Here is a 19,803-nt window from a genome sequence, read left to right on the forward strand (position 1 = left end):
GTTTTTTTTTTTTTTTTTTTTTTTTTCTTTTCTTCCCCATCCAGCGGGCGCAGGGGCTCCTTGCTGCTGTTTCCATCACCTGCCTCAGCCTCCAGGACTGACGCCTGTAAAGATATGCATGTGTTTATTTTAATGTGAGTGCAGAAATGAAGAGTGTGTGTTGATTAACCCAGTCTGGGGCTAACCCTCCAAACTCCTCCCCCAGTTTGGTGTAAGCATGTTGGTGCAGAGCAGCTGTTTCAACCAGGCCACTCCATTAGCACCTCAAACTTTGCCTGATTTTTTTTTTTTTCCTTCCTTCATTGTCTCTGACTAAATCAAACCCTGACAAAGTATGAATGAGGAAGTTTTTTTTCCCCCTACTATTTTTGCAGATCAGATCTTTTTTCCCAAATGCACTGCCAGCTGCTGCAAAATCCCCAGAAAGGAGAAGATGGAGTCTTTGAAAGAGATTTTTTTGCCAATAATGGTGCAGTCAAACATGTTCTATACATCTCAGTTTATTGCTTCATTTATTGCTTTTACATTATTTGTCTGCTTCTCCTCAATGCAAGTGCCACTCCATCCACATCTGCAGTGACAGATGACACACTGCAGCCTCGGCCTGTTTCTGGTCTGCCTTTGGCAGCCAGACTGGAGGCAAAGTGTTAATGCTGGATTCGTGTTTGAGTATGCTGTGTGTGTTTATTGATCTTAAAAAAACAACAAAAAAAAAGGAAAATAGACCAGTATTCTTAGCAAATTATATTCTTTTTGTTTGCTTTCAGTTTATCTAGAACCTGCTATACACCTGTACAACCTCATGCTGCTGTAAGCAGCTGAGTCCGCAGTGCACTTCCCAGGTGCCCCAACTCGATGCACAACCAACCTCGCTACTGTTTTAAGATCTAAAGTCCAGAACATGTCATAAATGCGCCTGGATGTTTCAATCCACACAAATTATGGCAAAGACAGTTTGCTTCATCTGCTTTTAATTTTTTCTTAAGTAAAATGAACAGTGGGTCAGATGCACTTCTTTAGAAAATACTGCAGTGTGTATCTACAGTATGAGTGTGTCCTGTTCTTTTGACAATGGTGTGGAGCTGATACTTTTATTTCTCTACATTCAGAGGGCCTGCACAGGAAATCAGAGCCTTTATGGTGCTGTGTTTTGTTCCAACCTAATAAGGACAACAGGACTTGTACTAATAGGAAGGAACAAAGGCACACTTTTTTTTTTTAGCTTTTCAGGATCCTAGTTGGCGCGGAATGTGGGAAAAAAGGAGGCTGATCGAATTGTGAGTTATGGGGTGAATAAACCCTAAACAGCTTTGATTTTCCAACCTTCAATTGGAAGTACGCCTACACCCACAGGTCGTAAATGCAGTTTTTTTCCCCTATTCTTGTAGCATTTGATATTATGCCACTGGACGTCTGTGTGCTTTTATCCTTCAGACTAGAAAGCACTGGATGAAACTATCATGTGGCACTACTGAAAATCAGACCCATATTTGCTACAGAATATTAATTGTAAAACTGATTAAAGTCTCCAGCTGCAGATGTTTTAACAATTTAAGGATGGATGAGCTAGTCTCTCTGAGTGACACTACAGTACCTTGTTCATATTCTGGGTTTATTGCCTATTTCAGCTGAGTTACTTCGCCCCAGGGGTCCACTGGAAGGGAGAGTAGGTAGATGTTTACAGTTACCACCCACACAACAGCCTGTGTATGTACGTTTGTGTCTGTGCATTTGGAACAATGGATCAGATGACCCTTTTTTTTTCCAGATTTTTATACATGTCGTTCTAGTCATTGGATGTGTTGAGAGCTTTTGTTTTCCCTTCTTGTGAACCATCTGTTGGGAAAGGGGTCTGTGTGAGTTGATTTATTACCACATTAGTTTTATTTTTAATTTCTCTGCTACTTTAGCCCATCCAGAGGTGTAACAAGAATGCTGAGCATGCGAAAGCAATCTCTACTCTGAACAGCCAGCTGTTACCGTTGCTGCTCATCTGACACTGATTAGATTGCGGTTATCAGTCCTTTCAAACGCCTGGTTTGTTCTGGAAGTTTAAATCGTCTCTTCCTGCGTTGGACACCTGTTTGTCCTTTTCTTCTTTTATACACTGACTACTGAAGGATGACAGGACTGGGTGGGTTTCACCATAAAAATGTAGCTTATCTTACTCTTTCAAACCAGTTGTCACCATGAAGAGGGTTTTAGGTTTTGATGGAAAGGACCTGCTATCTTTTTTGTTGTTGTTGATTGTTTTAATCTTGTGAAACTGACAGTTCTATGATGTATATGGGCATTACAGCCTGCCACAGTGAGCCAAAGGGCTCTGTATAGATCATCAGAGACTGAAGGGCTTTGTCATCAATATCAGTCTGTAGCCATGGCTTGTGGTCTTAGTGTGTGGTGTCATAGTTTTACCCAGCTCTCTCTGGAAATGACATCTCTGCATTTACAGTAGAATCAGGTTTGACTTGACATACCGGTTCAGTGTTCACAGATGTTAGAAGCAGGTTTTTTTTTTCCTTTAATAACTCATCTTGGATAATCGTTGTGCTAACAGGGAACTAATTCTAACAATCCCAGTGCCACTCCTTGGTCCTAACCTGGGGCGACGTGCTATCCTATCTGTCTGCCACTTATGAGTGCAATTCCCCCCAGACACTAGTTTCTGGTCAAATAAACATTTGTCGGGGCTGTCATGCTGCATCACAAAATGCTGTGGTCCAACACACCAACCACAGGGGCTTCCTGCCTTCCTGCAGTCTGCTTTTTTTTTTCTTCCTATGGTAGATCTGCCTCTGCCACCATCCACAAAGTGGGCAGAATTGGAGCTCAAAAGGTTTTTGCATGTCTGATATGTTTCCCCCTGTTCTTCTTCCCTGTCCCTTCTCTCGATTTTAATTTGGAAATGTCCAATAGCTTTTATTTAATGTGGAAAAAGAACACAGAAATAAATTATTTGATTTTTTTAATGCTGTAAACTGGGTTATCTTGTCTGTTTGGGTGGAGTGGTTTGCAAAACCGTATTCACACTTGATCTGTATTATTAGAGAGTCGGATTCAGACGTCTGAAAGAATTGTTTATTTGATCACATCCTGTTATATCTACATGAAGAGACAGAAGTGTCACTATTTTACATCACACACAGACAGTATTATTGCATATAAACAGGCAGTTGTACATTAAGCATATCAGATGGCTCAAAGTTACAGAAAATACATTTTCTTTAAACGATAGATGAGACCTTGGGTTAACGTTGTTACGAATATTGCTCAAATGAATAATGTTCAAATGCTTGTTGCATCTTTTCACCCTGGTCAACAGCAGAAAAGTTCTAATGAAACCACGTTTCTCTAAAACAAAAGTAACAGCTTAAAACTTGATCTGACTACAAGTCCCTGCATTTCAGCGGCGTGACATTGTGAGCTGAAGATGCTGGGCAAAACATCTTGTATATCTGCCTTTGTCTGAATTGGATAAACACACTGAGCTAGTTAAAGACAATTGACTTGTGAAAATATTAACTTCTGCCCATAGACTGTATGCAGTCTGTGCTCCTGCCTTAGTATCTTTGATGTTTGTGCTTTTCCGGCCAACAGATACAGAAAAAAAAATGTCTGGTCTGTGTATGAATAGGTGTCATGCACCTACAAAAAAAAAACAAAAAACATTTTGCAAGTGTGAAGAGATCATATCAGAGTTAGCTGTATTGTACATCAAAATCTGTTGTATGCTACATACTTTTATAGGATGATGGTATTTTGTATATGCTTCTCATAGTAACTTTTATGGACAAATGACTTTGAATAAAACATACTTTTACACAAAATTCACATTTAAGCCAAGAATTAATACAAATGACTCGTATGTGACAGTTTATATAATGATTGGAAATCATGTCTACAGCAATGACTTCAGTCAGTGGTCTAGAGAAACAGGTTGACATTTTGTGCAATATGCTTATTGTTTCTTGCCGAGAGAAGATTGATACCTGTCAGGTAAATGGAAAATGGGGACAATTAATTAGCTTAGCATAAACACTGGAAACAAGTGAAAGAGCTGGCCTGGCTCTGTGCCCGGCAGCGCCTCAGAAACCACTTAGTAACGTTGCAGCTTGTTTATGTTGGCAGTTGTAAGGCAAAAGGGTGTCTACATGTAAGCGTTTAAGGTGCCGGCAGGTGTATTCCAGTTCCCTTAACTGCATCCACGTTTCCCTTACTTGCATCTTTTCCTTGCATCTTAGCCCCACCCACGTAAGATACAAGGAAAAAAAAAATGCGAGGAAGGAGGAATCAAGGAAACGCGTCTAAGAGACATGAGACGTCCTTCATCTCAAGTGACACAAAGACACAAAACAACAAAATATTGGCTCAAAACAATAACAATAAAAGACAAAACTCTTCCGGGGGGGGGGGGGGTCTTGCTCTTATGTAGGAGGGTGAGAGGCCTTTTACATGTCTGTGCTCAGGGACCCATAATCTGTTCATGCAAATGTGATGGTAATTATTTGGTATGTGGTTATTATTCCTTTAAATATTCTTTAGCCAAAAAAAAGCTTTATTTACAGTAACATGGCTGACCCCAAGTCAGCTACATATATACAGTACATATATTTACATTGTTTATGTGATGTCACTCTTCTACGGCCCTTTTATTACAGAAATACCACCGGTCCACACTTTCCCCTTTACTCCAGAAAGCCAGCAGCACTTTCATCCTACCAGTACCCTGTTAATCCATTTTGTTTTTACAAGCAGCAATATTACTTTTTATGCATCACACCAGCACTGCCAGGCCATTAGAGTCAACATCACCTGACAACATTCAGAAAAGTGCTCCTGTTGGTAGAAAAGAGGAGAATACAAAGCTGACCATTGTGCAGCCTGCCCTATACTCAGTCACACTCTGCGGATCAGATGAGTCATAGCCAAACAGCCCCGGGTGACTGGAGATGCGGTAGTCATAGCAATAGTGGTGTTTGCCAAGCATTGGCTGTTGGTCACCAAGACAAGGAGCCCATAAGGGTCTTATCAGAATTCATCCTCAGAGCTGTCGGCCAGCAGCATGGTCTGGTCTTGATGGCCTGTGTTGGGCTCTCGTGGTTGCTGGGGAGGAAAAATATACTAAATGCTGAACTTAATGCATTTGGGGGCCCACAACATATGGGAAAAGGATACATTGGATACATTGTGGCTGGTTTTCAAAAACAAGTGAAACGGGTAATTAAAAGTGAATAATAGAAATAGGGTATTGACCTCTGGTTGTCTGACCTTCCTCCTTTGGTGTTTGAAGCTGTTTCTCCTCTTGTGGTGAATCATCCTGATGCTGTAGAGGGCACCAACAATTAGCAGGGCTCCCATGATGCCGATGCCCACAGGGGCCAACATCCCAGACACATAACCCACCTGCCGAGGGCGAGGACACACGGGTCACAACGTAGCACAGCAAACATGACTAACAGGTACGGTAAATCAATTTAATCTCTTATACCCAAAATAGTAAAAAAAATAATCTTCGTGAAGAAAGATCAACTACACTGCCTTTAAAAGACAAGTCTGTATTTTTGTCGTCAGCAAGTTCCATGAAAGAAATAAGTTACTGTATGTCTCTCAGTACTTTCTGACTTTCCAACCCTGTCTGTCCCTCTCTGTTTGAACACAGGCTTCCAAATTGCTGTTAACTTTTTAAAAACCTCAATAATTTTCATATAGTGCATTTACTAGGAACAATCCCTGGCCACGGATTAAAACATTTGTTGCCGTAGTGAGTATTCATGACCACAGAATGGTGTATGAGTAAAAATTCATTAGCGAGCACACATTCATAATGAACACATCACCAACTGCAGCAGTGTAGTTTCAGAACAACCCATATTATGTTTTGACTACAAGGTCTTTAGTTGGAGTTGAATGTTGGTTTTGGTCTGTTCATGGGATTTGTTGATAAGAAAAAGAGAATATTGCCAGTTTTATTCTCAACATCAGTGAAGAAGCAAAGAAACACCTTTTTGACTGACTAAGACTTTTCAAGGACAGCAGGGGGCAGTCTTACCTTTTCTCTGATCAGTTCTACCCAGCTCCGCACTGGAAGAGAAGAGTCATGGTAATATTGTACACAACTATTTATCTCTTACAGTGGTAGTGGGTTAAATGTTGTGTGCAAATGTGTGTGTGTGTGTGTGTGTGTGTGTGTGTGTGTAGTTTTTATGACCACAGCAGGTGAAGATATATGAGCACTAATTGGATCTGTTCCAAGGATGAGAAACAGATTTAGAAACCATATTCTCCATACTCAGCCCCTGGTTGTGTTGAACCCAGACAGGAGGAGGAGGGATGAGGCTGTACGGAGGCTGTGTTGAGGATGTCGTAGGTGTTTCTGTTAGGTCCTCATCACTCTCATCTTCCAACGATTCCTCAGAGTTCTCATCCTCCTCTGGCTCCTCTGTGGAGAAGACAATTATCTAGTCAACAGTCAAAAAAGCTCACATTTATGAGTGAACATGAAAAAAGGTTGTGGTGGGGCTGTAATTTAAACAAATAGTTTCACCCTGGGTAATAAAACTTGTCTTACCCTCAGACATCCCCTCAAACCCTGATCTGATTTTGTGCACAGGCTGATGAGTTTCCATGGTAACGGTCCTCCTGGCCTGCTGAGAGGATGAGAGGGAGGAGCCAGTGGTGGGCTGTCTCTCTTCAAGGTTTGGTGTCCTCACAGCAACTGTATGTCACAAAGGACAAAGGACAAGGAGGAAGCAAGAGAGTGGACGGTCACTCAGTGTAGAGCTGCAACTTTTCATAGCTTATTTAAACATCTCATGTGGGAGAAGCTATAGAAGATCCATTTTTAGATTTCGGGTAAAACTGGCTGGTTTGTTGTAATCTAATGAATAAAACATTCACAGGTCCATCTTCAGTTTACCCAAGCATGTACAAAATACGTTGATGACTGCCTTTTGAAATTGGCAGCACCATCATACTTACAAATTCTTCTACAGTACAGTACGCACAATTTGTAGAAAATAATCAAGTCAGTCCTGACAAATCACCTCCCTCAGCTCCCTCCGGATGCTCCTCCAGTTCAGTTCCAGCACGGCGCTGTGAAACAGACAGACTTGAGGAACTGATTGGCTCTGAGAGCTCAGTCTGCCAAGGTGACGTCCAGTCTGGTACCAGCAGAGTTGGGGCATGCGAGAGACTGTCACTGTCTGTCTCCAGGGTGACCGGCTGGTGCAGGTCCACCTCTGAAAGAGGCATTCCTCTGGTCACCATGGCAGCAGGGGTCTGTGCACTGCCGGTCATCAGTGTGACCACTGCAGCTGCCGCTGCCCCCTCTGATGCAGCATCTTCAAAAATGAGAGGGAGAGCCTCTGATGACATGGTGCCTTCTGTGGCTTCCTCCTGAGACAGTGGTACTTCCGTGTCTGCTCCAGTTTGCGTCAACACAAGCACAGAGACAGAATTAAGGGCATGATATGTCACATAAGAATTATTTGAACCTTCTGGTAAAAGTCAGTGTAATACTTCACCCCAGTTCAGTGAGTAAACGGGTAAATTCATGGTAAAAGCTGAAGGTTTTACAGTTTCCTTACACACCACGTTGCCGACAACTATCATTAAAAAAATGTGTACGTTTTCTATTGCATAGCAACAACTCTAATCAGCATATAGCTTATTTAGTATTTATGACAGCAAGCATTTTTTTTAAACAGGTACATCTTTTTTTTTTTTAACAGTTTTCTGATTAGTAGAACTGAGTTTACAGTGCGGCTAAGACAAAGTGAAAAAACTGTCCTTTTTAGACAAGTGGTAAGCACAAAGAGGTCTGTCACAGGAGAAACTGTTACTGAATACCTCTCAAACATTTCCTCAGTCCAAAGAATTTCTAACGTAGGCTGGAAAATGCATATAAAGATTGCAGTCCTTTTGCATAACATCAGTTTGGAAATTGAGTTTTTTCTTTTTTTTGTCAGTATCTTTTCTGTTGGGAGGATGCTTCATCAAACAGACAATCCCCATACAAACAGCAGGAACACATATTGGCTCAGGCAGACTCCTTTAATCCATTCCCTCTCCTGCTTCACTGAATAATAACCTGCCTGGCGCTTTAGAAAAGGCTGGACGGGGTGTGTGAAGGGTGGGAAAGAAAGAGAAGAGGTTTGAGGGGGGCATATAGATAGAGAGGGAGGGGCTAAATCCTCCACATACCTTTATAACACACAATGCCACAAACAAGCCTTTTCCTGGCAGTTGTGCTTTCTCTTTTTTTTTTTTTCAGGAAGTCAGGAATAGAAAATAATTAGACTGCCAGAGGTCCCAGCTGGGGTTCAAAGTGGAGTGTGGAAAAGCGAGTGCCTTCTTTGCCAATCATCAAAGGAGATCTCTGCTGCTAGATGTGTCGTTTTCATTTCCACTGCACGTTTTAATGAAGTCTCCCAAAACCCTCCAAAATTCAGCAAGTTGTTGTAGAAGGAATTAATAGAGTTGCAACGACTGTAGAGCATTACCTTACAACACTTTAGAGGAATTCTGTGGCTCTTAAGATTGCAATTAATGACTAAGGGGGGATTAGAGAAAGTTTCACCCCAAATAAAAATTTACCGGTATGTGCATGTCTCTAAAATCAGTTATTTCTAATTTTGCTTAATTTACCTCCACCAGGTCTTGCTGCCTCAGTCCACAGGCTTTCTGGTCCGTCCTCTCTGGGCATCAGGTTTGGTCCAATTTCAGGCAACAGGGGGTCTGGGATAGAGGGTATTGCAGCGCCATCATGGCCCCAAATTGTCAAAGGTGTGGATGTCCGAGAGGAGACAAAGACAGAGGATGTGATGGGGCTTTGGGAGGTGAGGCTCTGGATCTGAGCTGAAGGATGCTGAGGTTCTGTAGAAGATGTCAAGCTTGTTCTGGGGTCTTTACTCTGATGGGAATCACCAGGTAGTCTTGTTCTGTCCTCCCCACCAGGGTCTTTGCTCTCCCTGGCTGTGATACTCAGCAGTAGTGGCGCTGTAAAGGAAGCTGAAAATCCACCTGGAGTCAGTTTTGGGATATTCATGTCTATGTCCAGCTTCTTTCTCCCACCTGTAACAGTTGATTTCTGCTCATCCATTACAGGTTTGTAAACCTTAGTAGTCACTGATCCCACAGACAGTACCGAAGCTGCCTCCGACTGCCCTTCAGCTTCTCCCATCTCAGATGTGCTCCCGACTTTCTTTATCTCCCTTCTTTGGCTCCATGTCTCTCCGCCAGCCGCACTCGGCCCAGATTTTCCATCAAGGCTGTCCCCGTTTTCGGCATGCGTCATTGGATCTATCCCCTCAGGCCGTCCATGTGGGCCAGCCACTCCTCCTACATCTACATTTAGTATCATGCCAGTCACACGCTCTGCATCTGAGGGTACAGACTTTACATCTGTGGTGTGCGATGACCCAGCACTTCTCAGTGAGCTGGCACACTGTCTGTCACAGTCGTTGTCTTGCGTGGGAGTGAAGTCTGGGAGAAGGACAGCAGTTCCATAGACACCGAGACAGGTCCCAGCCAGTAGGAGGTGATGGAGCATCCCAAACATCAGCATCTCTATCTTGTCTCAGGGCCTGCTGAGGGTGGATGCAAGTGATAAATGCTAATAGGTTTAACTGAAGTGTGAATAGGCCCTACATACAACTTCTATGCTTTGTCACCCAGCAGACATGTGGGCAGAGACAAAGCAGAGGTGGTTGTGCCTGGGAAGGAAGACAGGTGACAAGGCACATTACAAATGTATGCAACCGCTGCTTAAAAGGCTGGAACACAAATTATATTTCAACCGAGGACTTTATATATTCTCTGAAAACCACAGACAACAGGATTAGCTCAACATTTCTGCCTGCCTTTACTTTGATACTGTAGTTGCTCTGTTTTGTATAGTTCAGATGAAATGTGTTTTCATCTCTTTTGTATAAACAGAAGGAAATGCTGGACACACACACACACACACACAGAGAAATTGACAGAGAGAGACAGGGAGAGGAAATCTGACACAGCAATTCTTAGCACCCCTCCGCACTTCACCTATAAATAGCACCACTTTCTCTGTTCTCTACAATCCTCTACAATAATGAATGAATGTTACATTTTACACAGATCTACCTGGCTCTGAAGATATGGAAATCTGCATAAAAGATATATACATTACCACATGCTAACGTGGATCAAGCAGCTAAATGTGCCGCATGTGTTGCTTCACGTGATGTGACATCAACCATCCCAGCTGTAGAAAACGAAGACAAACGAAATATCTGGAATGAACAGGGTGACACCCTTACATATTGCCCACCATCCAGCAATGTCACAATACCACCCACTTCTGTGACGATGCCCCTCCCCTGTGAGCAACACACTTAACACACTCAGCCCTTAATGTATATGCACATGCAGTCCCACTGACAACATGCTCGAGCATTTGGACTGTAAACACACTGCAGTAATAAATCACCTTTCTCTAATCTGACTGCACAACATAATCGTAGCCTTACATAGACTATGCATCACCCACCATCTACTTCTAGTAATTTGAAATTTACGTAACGTAACAATTAAAGTCGCATGTTGCAATAAATAAAGCTGCCTTTACCTTCCAGAGCTTCACTTGTAGTGTGCGGGGGGGAAATAATAATAGTGCAAGTTGTACGGATACAAATTTAGAGCAGACAAGTGTGGAAAGCAAGCCGAAGGAGAGGCTTGTTGTTGTGCAGTTTAGCGTCACCGACTGAAAGTCTCTCTCTACGTAGCCTACGTGCGCCAGCTTCAGAAGCGCTGCCACCAAATGCTTCAATCTGCAGGGTTTATTCCAACTCACGGGCTCCACCTATAATCTGGGCTAATCGTACAGTTCATTTCCTTGCTGTATAGTTCATTTTTCACCTTCTTCTATATTTTTTTCGGTATTTCCCCAAGGGTCACATCAGGTTCCTGGAAGCGCAGAATGGACAGCTCTTTATAACCTCAAGTGAAGGGTCGACTGCTCCACAGGCAGTAGGAGAGACGTCACATGTCCCCTATTTAATAAGTAGCAGTTTCCTATGAGGTCAACCTTCGGTTAAATATTTGCATTATTTTTTTAAAAATGAGCAGATTCAAAAATAGCACAGCAAACAGTACAAGCTGGTGTGTACATGACCAATCAGTAGCAACCACAAGTAACACTTTTCAGTTATACTGGATTCATTGTTTACTGCCTAAGTGGAAGAATGATGAGGTGAGACATCAAGACACGATTTGGCATTAACAGTTAGCGGTATAGTGCAGGTAACTTTGCTTGTGTTTGCACTGTGACTCCTGTGGGGACAGAGATATGAGCCTTAATATAAAAACTTGCTGGACAGCATGGCAAAACTGGAGTACTGTATAGGTTTATAGTGTTAAGAAGAAGTATAGTTTGAGCATACTGACGAAGTTCCAGCGACCCCCTGTGGCGGTACAGAGAAGTTGCAGCATCCAATATATTCACTCAGTTTACAGATGTTTTAAAGAAGGCTTGATTCAACTGGATAGCCGTTACTAGCTTACTGCATGGCCTCCTGCATTATATAGAGAAGTGTTTGTGTAATTTAGACTAGCCTCTTTGACATAAATGGGTTGGGCAAAATAATAATGAGTGAACTCTTATCAGCATAATGATTTCAGTTCAGCAGCATCAGAGACTACATCCTCCAACATGAATCAACTTCTCTAAAACCATTTCAATAAACACTCAACAATATTACCTTCATAAAATGTCCTTAGTGTCCTAACCTTAGTGTAACTAATAAACAACCAACTGAGTGTATAAAACAACACAACACAGTTCAGGACAACAATTATATCTCCAATATATATAGTAGTAATTATTTAGAAAGCCAGTTGAAATTGTACTTTGAACTTGGTGGTGTGAAATTGTGGGTTATTTATTTATTTATTTATTTATTAAGTCTGCACCTGGCTTAATATCCAAAGTACGTACTTTGGCCTCCACCAGCCTGATTTTATTTTAAGTGTCCTTTCTGGCTTTTGACTCCTTACCTGACTCCAAAGGAGAGCTGCACAAGAATTCCTATATGCCTAGCCTGTCTGTTTATGCATACAGTACATAGCAAATAAAAATCTCGACTTGACTTATTGATCATATTTTGATCAGGCAACCTCATAACGTCGTGTGACGTCAACGCGTTTCTGAAGACCCAACCCAACCGGAAGACTGATTTCTCATCATTTTGATGCGATGCAAATCTGTGACTGTCAACAATACGTTCACTAATCTTTTTGCCCAGAGGCGAACAGATTGATACAATGCCCTTATTTGATGTGTTGGGAAGTGGAGGAGAGAAGACTGCGATCGTCATTGATTTAGGAGCAGCATACACAAAGTAAGTATCAGTCGTTAGCACATCTTAAGAGAGCTTTGAGGTTAGCATAATATGCTAACACATATAGTGTGTAATGAATTTGTTTTCTTAACTAACCGTCCGAGTACGTTGGGTCTAATGCAAGAGTTAAACCTCACAGTACTTGACACATAATTGTATTTACCGGTAGCAAAGGTTGTAGCGGCATTAGCTGGTCAGCTAAAGTGTCAATACCAACTTGATATGGCAGCTTTTAGCTAGCTTCAGTTAGATTAATGCCAAATTAGACCTAGGACCAAATCCAATAACGGAAAAAAACGACTGTAGCTAGTTCATCAACGTTAGTAACAACAGAACCAGCTACACTAAAAAGGTTTTTGAGCGTCCTACATGTAATCATTTCGTAAATCCAGACGAGGAGCGCATTTAAAGCTAGCTAAATGTAATCCTTTCAGAATCATTTGAACGCACTGAGAAGAGTTTTATTATATTGGACAAAAATTTTATTACATTTCCTCAAATAAAAGAAATGTTCCTTACTAAAACACAATTGCCATGTTAATATTGTCTTTGTACACAGTTCACTAGCATTGCTTTTCTTATAGTAACCAATGTGTAGGAACCTTGAAAAGGTTACCAACTGCATTAATCTTGCTAGTAAATATTATTGAACAGTGTTAAAATGTTAACCTTAATCTTGTGTGCCTGCCCTCCAGCCGCTCAATGACAGTTCCCTTTTCTTGCAGATGTGGCTTCGCAGGGGAAACAGGGCCCAGGTTCATAATTCCAAGTGAGATCCGGAAACCAGGACAACAACAGGTGAGGCATCACAGTCCTCACGTGGATTCACACGTGGATGTGGAAAACGCTAAATGTTATTAACCTGTATGTGATGTCTCCTTTTCAGGCCATCAAAGTGGTTCAGTACAACATCAACACAGAAGAGCTTTATGTCATTCTCAAAGAGTTTATCCATATACTATACTTCAGGTAAGATCATTGTTAGTGATTTAAAAAAAAGTTACGTGTTCCTCAACATGAAAAAAAGGTCAGTAATCATATATGTAGATACTGTAATGAATTAGTAGATGATTGTAGTGTTTCCATTTTGGTATTTTCTGTCATCATAGAAGTTACTGTCAAAAACCTTTTCTGTAATGAAAAACTGATAATAATAGCCTATATACAGAATATACAGACTGCTGTTAGCTGGAAACTGTGCTGCAGTCTCATCAAATCAAAGTTTGTCTTCCCATTTGTCTTAACCAGACACTTGCTCGTGAATCCTCGCGACAGAAGAGTGGTCATCATCGAGTCCATCCTCTGCCCATCTAACTTCAGGGAGACTCTCACCAAGGTTTTCTTCAAACAGTTTGAGGTACTACGACAAATCAGTTTTACAAAACAACAGCTCTTTGGAAAAAAGTCTGTGTCAAGCATGTCAGTCACTGGTAGGACAAATTTATAATTTAATTATACTTGTTTTTCACAGAAATGTTTAGCAATGAGCATGAAATCTGACAGCCAAAATATGTTGTGTGAGTCCAGAGTGTACATTGCAGTTTATGTAAATTGTGGTGTTTCCAGGTGCCCTCTGTGCTGTTTGCCCCTAGCCACCTCATGGCCATCATGACTTTGGGCATCAGCTCTGCTCTAGTGATGGACTGTGGATACACAGAGACACTGGTGCTGCCTGTATCTTTTTCCTCCTGAGTCTCTGGCCGAAGCAGGTTCATCCCAGATAAACTGACACTGTGACACACAAACATGTTTCGTACTGTTGATAGATACATTTCTGTGATACTTCTGAATTTGTAAAAAGGAGCTATATTGTAGTGTAATAAATGTTCGGTTTGGGATTTAGATGTTACCACCTTAACAGTGAAATCAGGTTTATGAGTGCACTCCTATTTTGCCAGCTTGGGAGGCTTTGCCTTTGGGAGGAAAAGCCATCTATAAGTAAGTACTGTAGCTCTAACAGATATAGGAGTGTGTGACTTCTCATGATTGTCCTATTTTGTTCACCATTGGCTGTACAGAGAACATTTGTTTCACACTTTCTTGTGCAATGAACGAAAGTCTTGTGACTATAAAATGGAACCTTACTTAGATTTGTTATTTCCCTCCATAACTGCATGTGTCTGTATTTATTGTAGAGAGTTAGATGGACTACTTGTGGAGCAGTGCACCGTGGACACTGACATCACCACAGGGCAGAGTGTACCAGCTGCCGTTGGTAATAACAGAAAAATACCCTACACTGTGTGTCTTATTAATGGTTATCTCTGATATGGACTGCTAATTGTTTTTTAAAACAATCACTATGGAGAGATACTCCCCTTCAGTACTGTACTTTACATTTCTTGTAAACTAAGGCACTTGTAATCTTGTTTACCTAGTATGAGAAGTTTATATTATAAAGTATGTTGCATCTCACAGATGGTAGGTTGCCTGATGTGAAAAAAATAATCATGATAACATTTCATGTTCACTCAGTTGACTGGGCTGTTGAATGAACTGCAGCGCTGTAGTAAGCAGGCTCAGATCGGGATCAGACCTGAATTTGTTTTAAACCGGTCTTGGCTATCTTTTGCTGCAGTATCAGCTCCTAGTTTCCACAATGCTGATTCAGCCTCATCGTACGTCTAATTTGGTAATGAGAGAAATGGCTGATTTGTGTGTCAACGAACCAAAGAAAACAAAGTTCCACTACATTTCTTATGTCTCTTTTTCATCTTTTCCTCAGGGACCATCCCAGAGGAGACTGTGGAGGATATCAAGGGTAAGTTTCACTTAGGTTTTGGATTTAAAATCTTCACAGGCTCCTATGTGAGGATAATAATTATTACTTCCACCAAAGGCAGAATTCCCAGAATAAAGTAGCTCAAACAAGTCCGAATATTAGTGAGACCCATTATTTCAGCCACAAATAGAGAAGCTTTTGAGTTCACTCAAACTGAATTAAGCCCCAGTCATTTAGCCATCTCGCTGTGGCTGACACTTCAGTTATCATTCTTAAACCTGAAATAATACCCTAGCAAAAGTAACCTGCAAAATTTGTATCCACAAAGAATTATTTTCTGATTCAAATAAGTGTTTATTTGATGCTAATACAGTCCATGTCATTTGTATAATCTGTGCTTTCACTGAGTTTTAATGTGCTTTTTTAAAAATCTTATAACCTTTTCAATCATTGCTGGTCATTGACATAGCCCATAGTTATAAAGGAAATGACTTAAAATGTTCTCCCTCAGTCACAACCTGTATTTTAGTTTTAAGTATACGCCTAAGGTTTTGTTTTGTGTCCTGCAGTCAGAACATGCTTTGTTAGTGACTTGCAGAGAGGCCTCAAGATCCAGGAAGCCAAATTCAACCTGGACGGTACAGCAGAGGTGAGTGAGTTGTTTGTACATGGGTTACCTCGGCTGTTCTTAATTTGTAAACCAGTGTTTACATTAAGGAATGCATTGTTGTAAGCCATGGAAGAACTCCTATTTCTTTTGAACGTGTTTATAGCGCCCAGCTCCTCCTCCAGATGTTGATTATCCTCTGGATGGGGAGAAAATCCTGCATGTCAAAGGATCAATCAGGTAGTTCATCCAGATATGCACTTTACATCTGCTGTTAGCTTTCGTCTGTCCTGTTTCATCACAGATTTCTTTTAGTACTAGAAACTCTTAGCACTCTCATTTTAATGTGATTGTGTCTTCTTTAAAAACATTTTTAGCAGAAGTATGTTTGAATTTCCTATACTGTCCATCTTTAGGAAATGTGGATGTGACTCATGAAAGTTCCTCTTTCTTTCCAGGGACTCTGTGATGGAGATGCTTTTTGAACAGGACAATGAGGAGAAGAGTGTTGCCTCTTTGATACTTGACACTCTGGTCAAGGTAGAGGAAAAAGTCATTCGTATTGTGTATATTGGAATGTGTTAACATTTATGAGCAGTCACTGAATGCATTCAGATGTTATACTAACCACAGACCTTCTGTAGATCTAATCAGTTTAGTGTGACCTTGCATGGCCCTCTACAATCAAATCTAATCATCTTTGCAGCGTGGTTGCCAAAATTGTTTTAAGTTTATAACAATTGTTAAAAGCTCCAGGTATTATTCAGTATGATTAACTATGTGATTAATTCATTTGTTACACATTATCCTGAAGCATCCATAGCAACTTGTGAGGATTTTCTTCATAATTTCACTGATAAGATTGCCAACATTAGGCAGCGTTCTGGTGTCTCAGCTTTGGAGCCATCTATTCCTCCTGTATGTTCAGCTGTGTATGATTTGAGCATGTGTCTCCACCAATTCTGTCAGAGGTACTTCAGCATGTCAAAACCTCTCACTGCTTTTTGGATTCACTGGCTCCCATTTCACTTTAGAATTGAGTTCAAGTTGCTGATTTTTTTAAACAGATTTTCAAGATTTGAAATGGCCTGGCATCTCCCTATGGGATAAACCAGTTAGATTATTGAGTCAGTACTAGAAGTACCAAAGATCTTGACCCCTAAACTTTAGAATAATCTGCTTCTTAATGTTAGATCTGTTACAGATCTGGCTGTTTTCAAATCTTTGCTTAAGACTTTAATTTTCTAGGGCTATACAAATGTAAGTGCTATACAAATACAATTTGATTTGATTTGTGCCTTATCTGACATGTTTTCATTTGCAGTAATTTTACTCAGGGTGTATTGAAAAGGCATCCATAGAGCCTTGTGCACAGAGGAGACTCTGCAGTGAAACTGTGCACAGCAACTTTTCAACACATTTTCTTTTAGTCTGCACCTGTCCTGATGTCTTCATGGTAATCCCCCTCTAATCTGTCACATCAGAAAGTCAGTTAAGTTGCTAAAGATGTGTGTGTGTTTCTGTTTAGTGCCCCATTGACACCCGTAAAGTGCTCTCTGAGAACCTGGTGGTGATCGGAGGCACGGCCATGCTGCCGGGCTTCCTGCACCGTCTGCTAGCAGAGATACGCCTCCTGGTGGAGAAACCCAAGTACAGCAATGTACTGGCTAGCAAGAGCTTCCGTATACATGCTCCCCCTGCCAAGCCCAACTGCACCGCCTGGCTTGGAGGTTAGATTTTATATCAATATTTATCACTACTTGCTGAGCTGAAGGCTTTCTGAGTGAACAAATAATAAATAAATAAAAAAAGAGTATTGGCAATAAATATTTTTCTAGCATCAGTATATCAGATATTGTGTTTAGCCTTGGAAACTCCTCCTTTATATTCTGTCCTCTGCTCAACAGGTGCAATCTTTGGGGCCCTTCAGGACATCCTGGGCAGTAGGTCGGTGTCACGGGACTACTACAACCAGACGGGTCGCATCCCAGACTGGTGCTGCTTGAGCTCCCCTCCTCCAGAGTCTCTGTATGAAGCAGGAAAGACCCCTCCTCCTCTTATGAAGAGAGCCTTCTCCACAGAGAAGTAGAATGTAGTTTAACCCAGTTCATACAACGTACTCACCATTCCACTACTTGATAGAGCAGTAATGTAACATGTCAACACAAACCCCATTCATGTGTTAACTATACAAACCGCTCATGAGGTTTTTAATGTCCAGTAGTTACATCTAGGTTTTTGTATGCAGTGATTGTGAACTGTTTGATGATCAGGTGACCTGGTTTTCTGAGCTTAGCAGACAGAGCGGTTATTGAGACTTTAAGCATTTACACTGATATTACAGTGTTAAAATTGGAAATGGTTTCTGTGCTACATGCAGCCATGTCTGATGTGATGAGCAAGACACTGAACCTGTATGTGCTTGCTCTCACACGCGCTACAGTTTGCTCAGCAGAAATGTGCCAGATAACAGTCTGGTTGACTTTTAGTCATCCATTTGTCACAGAATAATAGAAGATGTTGCTAGGCTTTGGAGAAAGTTGACGTTATTTCAGTGCAATTATGAGGAAGTGTGGAAATCCCACTTTGCCAGTAATACACCATGGAGTTTTTCCCAAAAGAAAAAAACAAACATTTATTTATTATTTGTACTCAACTCTTTAAAGTGGTTGAAATGCATTAAAGGCTCTACACATTCACACAGTTGTATGAAGTTATTCGTGCCAATTTGCATCTTCTCAGGTTAAAGTTTCATTTAAAAGAACAACAAAATTGTAGGTTGTCTCACTCTAGCAGGTGCATCAAATGTAATAAGTGGGTTAGGGAGCTTCAGATTGGAGAGACATGTTTCATCATTTTTGTCCTAGAACAAAAATTGGTAAGTGGTTTTAAAGAAATAACCAAAGCAACAGCTTCATTATCTTGTAGATAGCTTATAGACACTTCACCTAAACCATGACGAACATTCGGATTTCATAAGTTGTGACACGGTCTACGCTTCCAGAAGCTATAAAACAAGTGGACTAATTTGTGATGCTGCACCAGATTCTCAAATAATAACAATATCGAGTTTAAGTGTTATTTTAAATCTCGAAATGCAGGTCCAAATTGTACCCTACTGTATCTATGAGCTGTAAATTTACACAGTATCATATGGAAATACCATGTTTTATCAAACCTCAGGCAATTTTGATTTCTTTAACGTGTAAGAGGAAACTGCACGATGGATGTCGGCATCCTTTTGACTATAAATGCACTTAACACAAAGGATTGCATAATGTACAGTATCTCATTGCATCCGTAGAGGATAAGGTGAAGGAAAAAAGTTACAGCCGCTTGGAAGCTGCATCTTTTTGGCCTTTTGGGTCACATTTATCACTCGGTGTTGGTTTGTCTGGCTACTGTAGACTTGGAAGCCAGTAGCATTATGCACCTGCAGCACAAGACTGGGAAAACTGAGACCTTTTGGATTGTGATCACAAGCATCAAAACAGACAATAAACATGGAGTGTAGAAGAAATAAGAGCAGCATATGGTCAAACTACTTCCCCAAATAATTCATCTTCTTAATTGTTTTCTCAGTGTATGTGATTTTGTTATTTTGCAGGTGACTATGTTATAATTCCATGTGGTGTATTTACCCTCTTTCAATCCAAAGGAGGTTTAGAGAAGAACTTTGTTTCTCAAATGATAGTTGATGTTTTAGGCTGTGAAGCAGGTGTTTGGGCCTCTATCTGTGGTTGTAGCAGTTACCATGTGTACTCAATTTATTCTAAATATTTAACTACAAGACAACCACAGCCTTGCCCACATGTGAACAGCTGGACATGCCGAATGGTCCTGGTTGGGACTGCACTCTGTAGACCTGTGTTCTCCCACCTGCTGCCTTTGCTCCAGCTGAGGGCCACCTCATCCTCCCACAGTGAAGACTTTAGCATTGGTGTGGTTCCCAGAGACAGGAAGCAGCTGTGCGTCTGCGCGAGAGTCCGAGTACGAAGAGGACTACCTGGAAGGTGGGTGAGCCCTGTTTGTGAGCGGTGTCAGCAAACTGTTTTTTTGAAACGGTTGAAGCAGTTAAATTCTTTGCACATTCTTTTATT

The 19,803-nt window shown here is 41.1% G+C and overlaps 2 protein-coding genes across 11 annotated transcripts; one reads left to right on the forward strand and one right to left on the reverse strand.

The window, feature by feature from the left end:
- Nucleotide 1: 1 nt before the first annotated feature.
- On the reverse strand, nt 2-13,122 carry armh4 (armadillo like helical domain containing 4). 10 transcript variants are annotated; one of them, XM_020603736.1, is made up of 9 exons: nt 13,044-13,122; nt 10,166-10,240; nt 8,647-9,713; nt 7,044-7,418; nt 6,569-6,715; nt 6,290-6,439; nt 6,050-6,081; nt 5,254-5,403; nt 2-5,103 (listed from the first exon to the last, which is right to left on the reverse strand). In XM_020603736.1, the coding sequence occupies exons 3-9, from the start codon at nt 9,563-9,565 to the stop codon at nt 5,029-5,031; spliced, it is 1,848 nt and encodes a 615-aa protein (XP_020459392.1). In that variant the 5' UTR covers nt 9,566-9,713; nt 10,166-10,240; nt 13,044-13,122; the 3' UTR covers nt 2-5,028. The 10 variants fall into 10 exon arrangements, with proteins under 10 accessions (XP_020459392.1, XP_020459400.1, XP_020459399.1 ...); XM_020603744.1 differs by lacking the exon at nt 13,044-13,122 and adding an exon at nt 10,604-10,980 and having other exon boundaries at nt 5,269-5,323; XM_020603743.1 differs by lacking the exon at nt 13,044-13,122 and adding an exon at nt 10,604-10,979 and having other exon boundaries at nt 5,254-5,323.
- actr10 (actin related protein 10) lies at nt 12,164-18,402 on the forward strand. The gene is made up of 13 exons (XM_020603745.1): nt 12,164-12,374; nt 13,100-13,172; nt 13,261-13,343; nt 13,623-13,731; nt 13,941-14,048; nt 14,245-14,312; nt 14,510-14,589; nt 15,100-15,135; nt 15,666-15,745; nt 15,870-15,943; nt 16,162-16,243; nt 17,232-17,433; nt 17,611-18,402. Exons 1-13 carry the CDS (start codon nt 12,298-12,300, stop codon nt 17,790-17,792), a joined length of 1,254 nt encoding a protein of 417 aa, XP_020459401.1. The 5' UTR covers nt 12,164-12,297; the 3' UTR covers nt 17,793-18,402.
- Nucleotides 18,403-19,803: the final 1,401 nt, after the last annotated feature.

The sequence above is a fragment of the Monopterus albus genome, unplaced genomic scaffold (genome assembly GCF_001952655.1).
Source record: "Monopterus albus unplaced genomic scaffold, M_albus_1.0 scaffold62.1, whole genome shotgun sequence".
NCBI classification, from domain to species: domain Eukaryota; kingdom Metazoa; phylum Chordata; class Actinopteri; order Synbranchiformes; family Synbranchidae; genus Monopterus; species Monopterus albus.